General features: G+C 44.5%; 1 protein-coding gene across 7 annotated transcripts in view; it reads left to right on the plus strand.

Moving 5' to 3' along the window:
- Positions 1 to 14,066, plus strand: part of LOC110501518 (activin receptor type-1) — a 35,053-nt gene that overhangs the window by 6,150 nt on the left and 14,837 nt on the right. For 5 of the 7 annotated variants that reach the window (XM_021579157.2, XM_036958889.1, XM_021579159.2 and 2 more), the window contains 4 exons: positions 8,812 to 8,882; positions 10,089 to 10,367; positions 10,685 to 10,948; positions 13,749 to 14,009. In XM_021579157.2, the coding sequence (XP_021434832.2) occupies positions 8,812 to 8,882; positions 10,089 to 10,367; positions 10,685 to 10,948; positions 13,749 to 14,009 (875 nt within the window). Of the gene's footprint in view, positions 1 to 8,508; positions 8,703 to 8,811; positions 8,883 to 10,088; positions 10,368 to 10,684; positions 10,949 to 13,748; positions 14,010 to 14,066 lie in introns of those variants that run through there. The other 2 variants (XM_021579158.2, XM_036958892.1) reach the window with 2 other exon arrangements.

Consider the following 14,066-nt stretch of genomic DNA (forward strand, 5'->3'; position numbering starts at 1 on the left):
GGTAGATCTGTTCGATGTGCACTATTTCTATGCTTCCCGTACTATTATTTTTGTGTTTTGTACACCAGCTGAAAATACAATAACCGTGGTTATGGAAAACATATTTCAGTGGTTTAGATGCTTGTTTTGTCATAAACTGAAATTAGGTGAACTATTAGAATTTTACAACCAGAAAATGGCGGAGCGATTTTTGCATAGTGTGCCTTTTTTTTAAAGGATTGTAATTGCAGGTTCAATTCCCTAACATGCGGACTACACCATCCACGCCATTGAGCACATGTTGATTTTTATCCATCCGCGCCTGATGCGATCAGGACACGCAGGTTAAAATATCAAATCCAACTCTGAACATACAGTATATTAATTTGTCGAATCGCATGAAACATTCTTGGACATTTAAAGATCGCTAGCTGTTGCAAGCTAGTTTGTCCTGGGAGATTAACATTGGGTTGTTATTTTACTTGACATGCATATTGTCCTCTTTTTAGCTGGTTCTTTGTAGAAGTTTGACCTGGAGTCTAGGGTGTCTTCCCACTCTACCCCGAGGGGGTGAGAATGCGCATTGGTTGATGAAATGTCAGTTCCTTATGTTAAACATTTTACGAAGACAAATATTGATTATTCATGTTCTAAATAGTTCAGTGGGGGTATTTCTCTAACAATACTTTAACAGTATATCCAATAAGTCTAATTTTTGTAATCTAATACATCCAATAATGATCACCGAGCTCTGTTGACAGAACGGTGCAACCTTTGGAGACTTTTGTGGGGGTCATCTTCAAAGTAGTTTCTGCGGGTCGCAAAAAGCTGAATTAGCAAGACACGAGCTGAGTTAAATGTAAAAGGCTTTGAAAATACAAAGCTAGTGGTATGCTCAGTGCTTTGTTGACATTTTATAGTTCCTTTTGTTTCCGTATGTTGCATTGAAAGTGGCTAATATAGCGTTGATTTGATCACAATTGCCACAGCGAAGGGAACCGTTGATAGTGTTAACAGGGAAAACTAGAATCTCATAACCAATCAGTGCTGCAATAGGCCTATATGCAAATTGACCATTGCCATATATGGATCTGTGCCATTTACTTCGACCCGACTGTGTTTACAGCTGTGGTCATGAGTAGATGAGCTTGTTGTCAGATCAAAGCGAGAGCTACATGTAGCCATCTGTGTAAATTGTTGTTATATATCCTTTGCTAGTTAGTGAGTTATGAGCCCAGCTATAGATAATTTGTAGTCAGTAATAGGGGAGGGATTGCTTCCTACAATAGCACAAACCATGTACATTTCTAGACATCTTCGAAAAGAGAGTCCAGTAAAGAGCTTTTTATGTCTTAAAGGGGCAGTGTTGTATTTTGAGACAGGCTTTTAGAAGCTAAGTAGCCAATAGGCAGAGGGCAGCATCATTTGTTTGATTCTCTGTAATAATGGTATGGGAATAATAATGCATTTTATTTTGTAAAGTGTTTTCTTGCATCAAACAACACAACACCATTTTCAGTCACCTCCTTGTCTGAAGGACAAGTGGATAAAGAGCATAATGTCAAGCTCTGCATGTTTTTGTTTTTTTTCAAAAGTCTCATTGGATGTAGGCCTACATTGAACACCACACATTGGCTGACCCTATAGGCTGAATGATAGAACAGCTATTTCCATGTTAAAATGTTATGGGATGCGTTTTCTCCATTTTGTTTTTGATGGTAGGCCACTCTGATAGGTCTACATTATGATAAAATAGCCACAGTAGCCTACTTAGCCACTGTTATAACAGAGGGTACGGCCTCAGTGTTCACAGTAAACGTGCGCTGGAAGTTGTACAGAATTTTCACAACATTCAAGTTTTGTGCTCAGCAGACCCTGAAAATGTTCTCATTGTTCAGCCTGACTGACACGGCGCTGTGCAATTCTTGTACCCCCCCCTCTAGCTTCCATTGATTTAGTCAGCCTAATTTTGGCCATCCTACAAGGGTTAAAAACTCCAATAACTTTTGAACGGATTATGATAGAGTCATGAAGTTTGGACCATTTGTTTTTCTTAGATTATCTACATAATTAACATATTTTAAATATGCCTTTTTGATTGGACACCCTACCGAGTCAATCAAAATTGACTTTCTCTACTCTGACGATTTAATCCACCGTTTAAAAAGGGAAACCTATTTAGTTTTTAGTTGTCTTTTAACCTCTCCTTGTTTGTTTTTCAAGCATCCACGTGTGTTTGTAACTACCTGATATCCAATAAGGAGGGGGGTTTGCAGCGCGTGGAGCATCTGAAATTAGAACCGAGTTCTATTTTAGTTCTGGGCTACGCAGACACTCGTTCACGCGTGCGAGCGACGGGGGTGAAATGATTAACGTGTATGTGTACATTTGTTATGCGACGCTCGCTCGCAGCGCGGACGGCGTGTGATTGAGCAGGGACCTCTGTTTGATCGATCCCTTGATATGTTTGATTGTAAAAGTGATGTGATATGATATGTTTTAAAAGTTAAGTCTGTGTTTTGGAAAGTTTTAAATGAGCAGTGTTAGAGTAAGGCCTATACGTACGATTTTGTGGGATCTGTCCTAATACCTACAGTATGTAACGAGCCGGTAGTAGAAGATAAAACCGAGGCAGCCATTTTTGGCATGGTGTGTAAATACTCCGAAGTATCATAGTACACGAGTTTGAGAACCCTAGCCTCTCCTCTTGCAAACAAATATGTTTCCCGGATTTACGTCTCAAGACTAGCATTAGTCACACTCGCTAATATCAAACGTGTGTTTGATGTGCTGTGCTGCAGTTCAACTTGGACCTCCTTGTCTGTTGTGTGCTGTTAGTTGTCTCTCCATGGCCTTGTGAGGAAGCTAGGTGAAGCGTCTGATGGAGGCCAAACACTAAATATTTTAGAAAGTAAATAGACCCCAAATCTGTCACTCTCACCTGTAATGACGTTATGTTCCCAAATTATTAAAACCTCATAACCAAGACAACAGGCATCTACAGTGCCACCATTTGACTTGCATATGTGCCTAAATATTTTGCTGTGTGACCTGGAATTTCAATTTAAAGAGTGCTAGGGTGCCTAGGAAAAAAATGAAGGATTCTAGTTGTATTAGCAAAAATATTTTTCTTTGTTCTCCTTCATTTTTGTGTACACCTACTTTTTTTTCAACTTAGGCACGCACATGACCCTTGTAGGGAGAACCAAAAAAAGAGCCCTGGATAATGCTATTGAACAGTGCCACTTTTGTGTGCTTCAAGATCACTGAGAGAGGAGATCCAATTATACTGTCCCGTCACCTATCCTCTGTAATTGAAGGAGCAATTGACTATCAGGAATACCTGGTCATAAAGTTTCCATTGACAGGAGGGTGCGACTGTGATGGTCCAGCTGCAGTAGTGCTGTGTGGTACTGAGCCAGCGTGGGAAGACTCACGCTGACAGGTAGACATGGAGGGCGTGGTGTGTGTGTGTGTGTGTGTGTGGCTTGGGGGACTGGTCTTGTTAAACCCGCTCTCAACGGCGAAGCTCACTTTCTGCCACAGGACATAAAGTCAATAGAAACGTATTGAAATTCCCTCTGCTTGGTGATGTCGCCTACGATTCTTCATGTTGCTTCCATACTGTAATTTTAGAGTATTTTTTTAATAAGAGGTTTCTCCTCTCGTAGCCCACTTGATTCTTTGTCCGCGAGCCCAATGTGACCAATCAGGTCTGACGGTGGAGAAGAGGTGGTACAAATCAGGGTGCTCTCGGAGGGCCCTGACGCTCCAGCACACCGATCTTTGTCAGAGGGTCAATCGGAGGGAGAATGTTTGTGCATTCCACTTTCTGCAAACATTGCTAAAGGTCATAAAGACAGTGTTTGAATTGGCCGTGGCGAGTGTTGTGATGGTGGTCCTACAATGAACTCCGCAGTGCCATGGTGACGGCTGCCCGGTGCAATATGCTGACTTCTTGTCTTGAATGTCTTCTCGAAGCTATAAACTTTGTTCTTGAATAATTACCCTTGATTCATCTCTGTAGCACAGAGCACTTTTATTTAATTGTTCTGGAGTTCTCGTTGCTTGGGGTTTTAGGACATTTGAGAGCTTCTGTGGTGGTGCAGTCGTTAATTGTTTTCTTTCTTGCTCTCGCGTCTCACCTGTGCAACGTGTTAGCGGTTGAGGCTGAAGATCCTCTGCTGCATTCGATGGAATCAAAACACTTGCTTTGCTGTAGCAATCTGTTTCCCATCTCCTCACTCCCAATGTAATTTCAAAGTGAACAAGGTTGTCTGACCACATCAGTAGACTCTGCCAACACCATCCCAGGGTATCATGAGTTGTCTGATAAGAAATCAAACTTCATTTTTTAAAAAACCTTTTATTTAACCAGGCAGTTAAGAACAAACTCTTATTTTCAATGACGGCCTAGGATCATTGGGTTAACTTCCTTATTCAGGGGAAGAACGACAGATTTGTACCTTGTCAGCTCGGGATTCGATCTTGCAACAAGTCCAACGCTCTAACCACTAGGCTACCTGCCGCCCAATTTTACTTTGTGATGAGTAGGTCATCTAAGGCAAAATGGTTTCAGGAGGGTCTCTCTGGGCGTTGTCCAAGCCAAAATGATGGGGGGAATAGTACTGCTGAAAGGAAATACAGCTCTTGATTTTAAATGATCTAGTACATGGGCCCCTGTGTGTGTGTGTCAGTCAGAAATGACCCTTTCTTGCACCGTATCCTGGAACCAAACCTGCTGCGCTCGCTCGCCTCTTACCAGGACAGGAGTGTCAGTATTGTGATTTTACAAGAAAAGGGCCATTTTGCATTCGATTACATTCCTTACATTGTGAGAGAGTCGGCTGCTGAGTTGAAGTCCTAGAGAGAGAAAGGAACGATAGCTCCGGCAGGGCCAGAATGAACTGAATGGGGTAGGGCCACGGAGGGCTGCCTGTGGGCTTTTCCCTTTATCTCTTTTAATCTCCCATTTGATGAGGCCCCTGGCAAGGGTGGAGCAGACCTTCCATAGGTTAATGAGTTTTTCAGATTTAGTGTGATTATGGCAACCCCCAGTTGTTAGCTGTCTAGCACGCTGTAATTAACTATCATGGCCGAGTTGTTTTCAGTCCCAGAATTATTTTTGACTTGCTCTGTAAAAGCTCATCTGTACATTTCTTTTCTTCTTTTGTTTGTGTTTTTGTTGTAGGATGACACGTTCTCGAAGTGCAATGTCCCTAAATGTCCCAAATGTGGCATAAATTCATGATTAAAATTGTAATTTTTTAAGTTGCATAGCTGAATGCTGAAAGAATGTTGATTAGCCATTGGATGAGTTGAACAGCAGGGCCTGGGTGCGACAGAAGTCGTTCTTGGTTTTAAGCACTACACTTCCAAGTTAACAGGAGCCATTCTCTGCTGCTCAACTGGAAGCAAGGACATTTTCTTCCCTGCTCCTAGTACACTAATACTCAACACATCTAAAAAACATCCTGTGTGTGTTGAAGTCACACCGTTTTCAATTTGAATGGGCAATTGTTTTGTGTTTTGTATGGCATTCTGCATGTCACAACCAGTCGTGGGCTGCAGTCTGTTGTGCAGTTATGAGAGACGCCTTTCCCCCAAATAACCTATAGTATTTATATTTGCCGTAGCTGCACCTGTCTAACCAAGGCTATTTTTGGTTCTCTCTCTTTGAGAGTTTCCAGACAGGTCTTGTAAACAACCAAATAAACACTGCGATCCTATGTCAGCTTGACTTTGTTCATCCTGATTCACTTGGCTGTTTGGCTGCAAGCAGAGGCTGCCCCTTTGATCTGGTCTGCTGTGTGAATGCCAGGTGAGCACAGACAGACCGAGGGCTAATTCGCCCTCGGCGCTGTCTGTGTCACACCCACGCTCACCTTGGAGCGGGCCATCTCCGTCTCTCTGGTGTCGTACTCTTTGGTGAGTGGGACGGGGACATGTTATGTAGAGGCATGGGCTCCGGAGCAGGCCAGACTTGGTCGGCTATGCCCAGTTCTCCCTCCCTGCGGCTCCCCTGGTGCTGGGCCTATTTGTGCCATGGTAACTATGCCAGCACCAGCTCAGACACAGATTCTACCTCCTGTCTCCCAGCTCGGCAGCACGATGACTCAGCAGCTCCTGCTAGGGCTCCCAGGCCCATGCAGCGTCACACACACACCGGGTCTGGGAGGACCAGACATCTCACATCAGACAAAATATAAGGTTCTACACTGCATCGCACCAATCGTTCGTTACCTGAGCACGATCTAAGCATATCGCAACCACGCGTGATTAAATCATGACGGTTGGGTGAAAGAGGAAGAATCCATCCAAATATCTGGGGCGTGCAAGTGGCTCAACAGTCAACACTGAAATGTTCATTTTGATGCAAATGTGAGCTTTTGAAGGAGCAGGGACTTTGAATCGTTTCAGGATCGTTTTAGAGAGATGAGAAGGACTGCATGAAACCTGATTATTTTTCAAACTGCCTCAACCACAATTTGGCCACATTTTTGTTTGGTCCCACTTGGTCCTTGGACAACAGCAAAGCCTTTCCACTACCAACACCACGCCTTCCAATCCTCTCTGCTTATGTACTTTAGTGGCCGATCGGTATTTGATCTCCCTCTTATGTTTTCATCCTTCCCTTGGCTGACTGTATTACAGTGATACTAGCTCAAGATACACAGAAAATGGCAACCAATGAGAACTGCCTGACCTCCCTCCCTGAGACTGGGGTGGGGTGGGGGGGGGGGGGTGAAGCGGCACACCCCCTGTCAGGATGTCAGCTCTGTGAACTCACTGCAGCCAGGGGACTGCCAGAGAATTCAATATGCAGGGACAGAGGGAGCATAATCACAGCCCAGCACAGGCACACAACTCTGGGAAAAACCTACCTCTCTATGCTTCGCGCAACGTGTTCTGCAGATGCTGCTGGCCTTGTTTCTCTCTCTCTCTCTCTCTCTCTGAGGACCTACTCTGAGGTCTCCAATATCAGGAGGAGCACATGTTAATCCCTCAACACAAATACTGCATCAGATCAGTCTGCCTCTGCCTTGCACGACCCGGTTTGTTATTCAACACAGGCATTGCTGCTCGCTGTCCTCGTAAGATGGCGATCGTGTTTCTGCCTTTTTGATATGCTGCAAAAGTTAGGCTATCCTCAAACAAAAAGGATGTGGTCGCATTCTCGTCTTTGTATGAATGCAGACTGCAGACTGTCAGTGATTTTTAAATATATTTTTAAACATTTTGTTTTGATTTTGATTGAGCAGATGAAGTGGCTGAGGTTCACTGGGCAGATAATTGAGGTGATATATTGATTTGTCAGGGATGGATATTAGGTGCCTGGAGGACAGCATTCTGTATCAGGGTGTTGAGGAGATCTGTGTCATGCTATGCATCCCTATATGTTGTTGCACTGTGTGTGTTCTCACCTCCAACTAGGGTTGCAGAATTCTATTAACTTTCTCCAAAATTCCTGCAATCAGGAGGGAATATGCACATCAGAATCTTCCAACAAGGATTTTTTTGGAAAACCTGTGAATTTTGGAAACGTTACCGTAATTTAGCGACCTTAACCAGACCCTAACCAAAGTATGCCGTCCACCTTAACTGACCTAGCCCCTCATTGTCCTCCCTTGCCAGTCTGTGCCCAGTCCTCGTTAATTGTGCGGCCCCCTATCCATCTGCCACCCTCCATTCCTCCTCAGGCCCCCCCCCCTTGTCCCCCTGCCCTCTCGTTGCCCCCTGGCCATACATGGGTGCCCCCCTCGGTCCTCCTGACCCCTCCCTGTCCCCACTCTGCACAGAGCCCCTGATTATCTCTCAGTGGCTGCCTCTGTTTTGTGCTCTGATTAAAGGAGCAGCATGTGGTCTGTGTGAGCCGGGCCATACAGGCGGTGTTGGGGTAATGCTAACAATTATGTCTGGAAGCGGGCACAAAGGCTCTGGGAATACACCACTGGGATATTTATCAGTGGGCAGACACACACTGCCAAGATAACGATCAGCCCGGGCTTAGTATGTCGTAAACACGCTGCATGGGGAAAAGGTGGCGGGATTGGAGGGAGATATCCTCCCGCATCAAATCTTATCGGTGTGGAATTGGTACAGGAATAGATTTGTAAAACATGCATCCTGTTTTAATGGAGTACGGATGTGTTGCTGTAGAGTGCGGTGGGCTCTGCTTGAATCGGACGGATCACAGCCGAAATCAAGCCGACGTCAATGTACATGTATGTCGATGTGCCTAAAGACACATATAGAAGGTTTTAAAGACCCAGCCTCCTCATTTGAAATCTTTCTATTTGGGCTCCCACATTGGTGCTCCCTGCTGTGCCCTTCTCCGGTCCTCCTCGTTCTCCTGCCGCGTCTGTCTGCTCCCCTTGCTGTCAAGAAGGCTGTCTCTCTCGCTCTCTCTACAGCTTAGCCAATAGGAGCGCACCAGTCTCCCCATTGCTTGCCACTCAACACCTTGTTGCCAGGACAACAGGAAGGCATGAGACCCACTTTACTTGAGCATTTTAAAGTTGGTGTTGACTCTTTATTGAAAACAAGGAAAGGTCTTTCTCTTTGAGTAAAAATGCCATTATGATGGTGCTCTTAGATCAACACCCCCCCTCTCTTTCCATCCTTTTATCCTGTCACAGCCAGTGGCTTGAAATCGTTTTAGTGGACATAGCAAAGGCATTTACATAGACGCTGATTTGTCAAATGATGTGACACAAATAAATGTATGTATCTTGTCTTTCTAAATTGTAAGCTATTTTGAATGTCTATGTTTAGTGAACACGGCATTCCAATGTCATCTGGTCGTCTAATCACAACTTCTGTCTCTTCCAGGTCTACGATGTTAGATGACATGTTTATTCTGGTCTTCATACTTCTGGTTTTACCCTCTTCCAGTGTGGAAGGTAAGAATTTGACACCTTAAAAAATAAATTTAAAAAACCTGTTTATTCTCACAAATAAAGAGTTTTCGGTACATTAGGTAGCTGCTTCAGAGATTACACGCATTCGGTACCATTCCCCATACATTCGGCCAAGTACACGGCTTCGAATCTGCGTAGTGAGTTTACATTTTTCTGTCAAGGGCGTGCTTTGTCTCTCCCCCCCCCCCCCCCGCTGTCTCACAGCCTTTTTTTTAACAACTGCAGTGACAGGCTCGCAGACTGTGCTCTGGGAGAACTGAGGATTTCTCACTGTCACTGGTTGGCTGGCTGGGGATACTTATTATTCTGCATCGCCTACTGTAGTGTAGCAGCTAAATGATGACACGCTCATTATAAGAATGAGGGAGGTTGAACATAGCAAATCTCCTACACTAATATGACCACAATATTCACATATTAATAAATCCTCTTAAGGATCCGTCCCCTTTTTTCAATTTTCGCCTAAAATTACATACCCAAATCTAACCGCCTGTAGCAAGGATATGCATATTCTTGGTACCATTTGAAAGGAAACACTTTGAAGTTTGTGGAAATGTGAAAGTAATGTAGGAGAATATAACACAATAGATCTGGTAAAAGATAATACAAAGAAAGAAAGAAAACGTTCTTTTGTATTTTTTTTGTACCATCTTTGAAATGCAAGTGAAAGACCATAATGTATAATAATGTTTAGATTTTGGCCACTAGATGGAAGCAGTACATGTGCAAAGTTTTAGACTAATCCAATGAACCATTGCATTTCTGTTCAAAATGTTGTATCAAGACTGCCCAAATGTGCCAAATTTGTTTATTAATAACTTTTCATGTTCAAACTTGTGCACTCTCCTCAAAAAATAGCATGGTATTCTTTCATTGTAACAGCTACTGTACATTTGACAGTGTAGTTAGATTAACAAGAATTAAACATTTCTGCCAATATCAGATATGTCTATGTCTTGGGAAATGTTCTTGTTACTGACAACCTCATGCTAATCACATTAGCCTATGTTAGCTCAATCGTCCCATTGAAGGGACACCGATCCCGAAGAAGTTTTAACAATGCCGAATGTCTGCGTATTTTATGCCTTTGGTGTTTAAATGTGTTTCTTTTCAGTTCTGTCCATCAGTATGTGTTGTGATGTTGTTTGAGTTTGAAATGAATGTCTGTCTGGTCTAATGACTGTGCAGATAAGGGCAGCGTGAGCGACTATGAGTGTGTTTGCGACGGGCCATCATGCGACAGCGGAGAGCGTTGTATTGGCCAGCAGTGCTTCTCGGCCGTCTCCATCCAGAACGCCACGGCCGTCTCCATCCAGAACGCCACGTTCTTCCGACGGAAGGGGTGCATTGTGGGGCGTGACGAAGGGTCCATAAGCTGCGGAAGTCCCCCGTCCCATAACTTGACTGTGGAGTGCTGCCATGGCGACCTTTGTAACATGAATGTCACAGTGGCAGACCCAGAGAGAGGTGACCGCACTGTTTTCATTGAAATCATTACACTCACGCTTTTATCCCTCCCTCAATGTAGGCTAAGCAATATCAGCATGCTGAGTCACTCACATTACCACATCATATATCTACCTACCTAGGCAGCACATCACCACTTTGCACAATGATTTAGTTAATAACACATTTACATTTAGTTTTTCATTTGCGTGTAGGCCATTTGGGTACATTAGTGAAATGCTTCCATAAACAAAACTACCTAAAGAGTCGTTATATTTGTTTAAATGAATGAGAATTAAAAGGTTTCATGGATTTGTCTGGCCTCTCTTATTGAACAGATGAGGAAGTGGCACTTGCCTTGCAAGACGATGAGTGTGTGTGTGAGGGACGGTCATGTGAGGGCAGCGAGCGCTGTACAGGCCAGCGGTGTTTCTCCTCTGTGAAGATCAGTGACGGGTATGTGGGTCACCAGAAGGGCTGCCTTCAGGATGACGACCAGGGGAGAGCCACCTGCGCCACCCCTCCCTCTCCCAGCCACATAGTCAAGTGTTGCCAGGGGCACCTGTGTAACATGAACGTCACCGTGGAAGCACCAGCAAAAGGTAACGCACTACCCTGGTTTCACTGAAATAATTTCAATAATTTTTCCTAATCTTGCCCTCACTTGAAGCTTCATCTCTCACTTATTGTAGTTTTTAAATAAATACAGTGGGGCAAAAAAGTATTGTCAGCCACCAATTGTGCAAGTTCTCCCACTTAAAAAGATGAGAGGCCTGTAGTTTTCATCATAGGTACACTTCAACTATGACAAACAAAATGAGAAGAAAAAAAACCCAGAAATTCACATTGTAGGATTTTTAATGAATTTATTTGCAAATTATGGTGGAAAATAAGTATTTGGTCACCTATAAACAAGCAAGATTTCTGGCTCTCACAGACCTGTAACTTCTTCTTTAAGAGGCTCCTCTGTCTTCCACTTGTTACCTGTATTAATGGCACCTGTTTGAACTTGTTATCAGTATAAAAGACACCTGTCCACAACCTCAAACAGTCACACTCCAAACTCCACTATGGCCTAGACCAAAGAGCTGTCAAAGGACACCAGAAACAAAATTGTAGACCTGCACCAGGCTGGGAAGACTGAATCTGCAATAGGTAAGCAGCTTGGTTTGAAGAAATCAACTGTGGGAGCAATTATTAGGGAATGGAAGACATACAAGACCACTGATAATCTCCCTCGGTCTGGGGCTCCATGCAAGATCTCACCCCCTGGGGTCAAAATGATCACATGAACAGTGAGCAAAAATCCCAGACCCACACGGGGGGGAACCTAGTAAATGACCTGCAGAGAGCTGGGACCAAAGTAACAAAGCCTACCATCAGTAACACACTACGCCGCCAGGGACTCAAATCCTGCAGTGCCAGCCAGACGTGTCCCCCTGCTTAAGCCAGTACATGTCCAGGCCTGTCTGAAGTTTGCTAGAGAGCATTTGGATGATCCAGAAGAAGATTGGGAGAATGTCATATGGTAGGATGAAACCAAAATATAACTTTTTGGTAAAAACTCAACTCGTCGTGTTTGGAGGACAAAGAATGCTGAGTTGCATCCAAAGAACACCATACCTAGTGTGAAGCATGGGGGTGGAAACATCATGCTTTGGGGCTGTTTTTCTGCAAAGGGAACAGGACGACTGATCCGTGTAAAAGAAAGAAAGAATGAATGGGGCCATGTATCGTGAGATTTTGAGTGAAAACCTCCTTCCATCAGCAAGGGCATTGAAGATTAAACGTGGCTGGGTCTTTCAGCATGACAATGATCCCAAACACACCGCCCGGGCAACGAAGGAGTGGCTTCGTAAGAAGTATTTCATGGTCCTGGAGTGGCCTAGCCTGTCTCCAGATCCAGATCTCGACCCCGTATCTTTGGAGGGAGTTGAAAGTCCGTGTTGCCCAGCAACAGCCCCAAAACATCACTGCTCTAGAGGAGATCTGCATGGAGGAATGGGCCAAAATACCAGCAACAGTGTGTGAAAACCTTGTGAAGACTTACAGAAAACATTTGACCTCTGTCATTGCCAACAAAGGGTATATAACAAAGTATTGAGAAACTTTTGTTATTGACCAAATACTTATTTTCCACCATAATTTGCAAATACATTCATTAAAAATCCTACAATGTGATTTTCTGGATTTGTTTTCTCATTTTGTCTGTCATAGTTGAAGTGTACCAGTGATGAAAATTACAGGCCTCTCATCTTTTTAAGTGGGAGAACATGAAGAATTGGTGGCTGACTAAATACTTTCTTGCCCCACTGTATATATTACTTGCAACTTATTTTTTTTAAGAAGATAGGTTTGCATATCAGAGGTGATTCATATTTACGAAGATGCACTACACGACCAAAAGTATGTGGACACTTGTTCGTCGAACATCTCATTCCATAATCATGGGCATTAATATGGAGTTGTTCCCCCCCTTGCTGCTATAACTGCCTCCACTCTCCTGGGAAGGCTTTCCACTAGATGATGGAACATTGCTGCGGGGACTTGCTTCCATTCAGCCACAAGAGTATTAGTGAGGTCTGGCACTGATGTTGGGCGATTCAGCCTGGCTCGCAGTCGGCATTCTAATTCACCCCAAAGGTGTTCGATGGGATTGAGGTCAGGGCTCTGTGCAGGCCAGTCAAGTTCTTCCACACCGATCTCACAAAACATTTCTGTATGGACCTCGCTTTATGCACGGCGCATTGTCATACTGAAACAGGAAATGGCCTTCCCCAAACTGTTGCCACAAAGTCTAGAATGTTATTGTATGATTTCCCTTCCCTTCACTGGAACTAAGGGGCCTGAACAATGAAAAACGGCACCAGACCATTATCCCTCCTCCACCAAACTTTACAGTTGGTGCTATGCATTGGAGCAGGTAGCGTTCTCCTGGCATCCGCCAAATCCAGATTTGTCATTGGACTGCCAGATGGTGAAGCGTGATTCATCACTCCATAGAACACGTTTCCACTGCTCCAGAGTCCAATGGCGGCGAGCTTTACACCACTCCAGTTGACGCTTGGCATTGTGCCTGGTGATATTAGGCTTGTGTACGGCTGCTCGGCCTTGGAAACACTTTTCAAGAAGCTCCCGACGAACAGTTCTTGTGCTGACATTGCTTCCAGAGGCAGTTTGGAACTCGGTAGTACGTGTTGCAACCGAGAACAGACAATATTTATGCGCTTCAGCACTTGTCGGTCCTGTTCTGTGAGCTTGTGAGGCCTACCACTCCGCGAATGAGCTGTTGTTGCTCCTAGACGTTTCCACTTCACAATAACAGCACGTCCAGTTGACTGGGGCAGCTCTAGCATCACCCTACTCCATGAGCAATAATTATCTATTCTGTTTCCTGTCCAGAGGAGAAAGTGAAGTCCGCCGGCGAGCACGAGTGCGTGTGCAAGGGGCGGTCGTGTGCCACCGGGCAGCGCTGCATGGGCCAGCACTGTTTCTCCAGTCTGACAGTCAGCGACGGAGCCCTGGTCTACCAGAAGGGCTGCTTCAAGGTGTACGAGCAGAGCAGAATGACCTGCAAGACGCCGCCTTCCCGCGACCAGATCGTGGAGTGCTGCCAGGGCCACCTGTGTAACATGAACATCACTGTGGAGCTGCCTGTTATCGGTAAGTTAATGCACTGGCTACTTGGCACCGTATTTGGGACACACACAATGGTGCACA

Source organism: Oncorhynchus mykiss, chromosome 22 (assembly GCF_013265735.2).
Source record: "Oncorhynchus mykiss isolate Arlee chromosome 22, USDA_OmykA_1.1, whole genome shotgun sequence".
Lineage (NCBI taxonomy): Eukaryota > Metazoa > Chordata > Actinopteri > Salmoniformes > Salmonidae > Oncorhynchus > Oncorhynchus mykiss.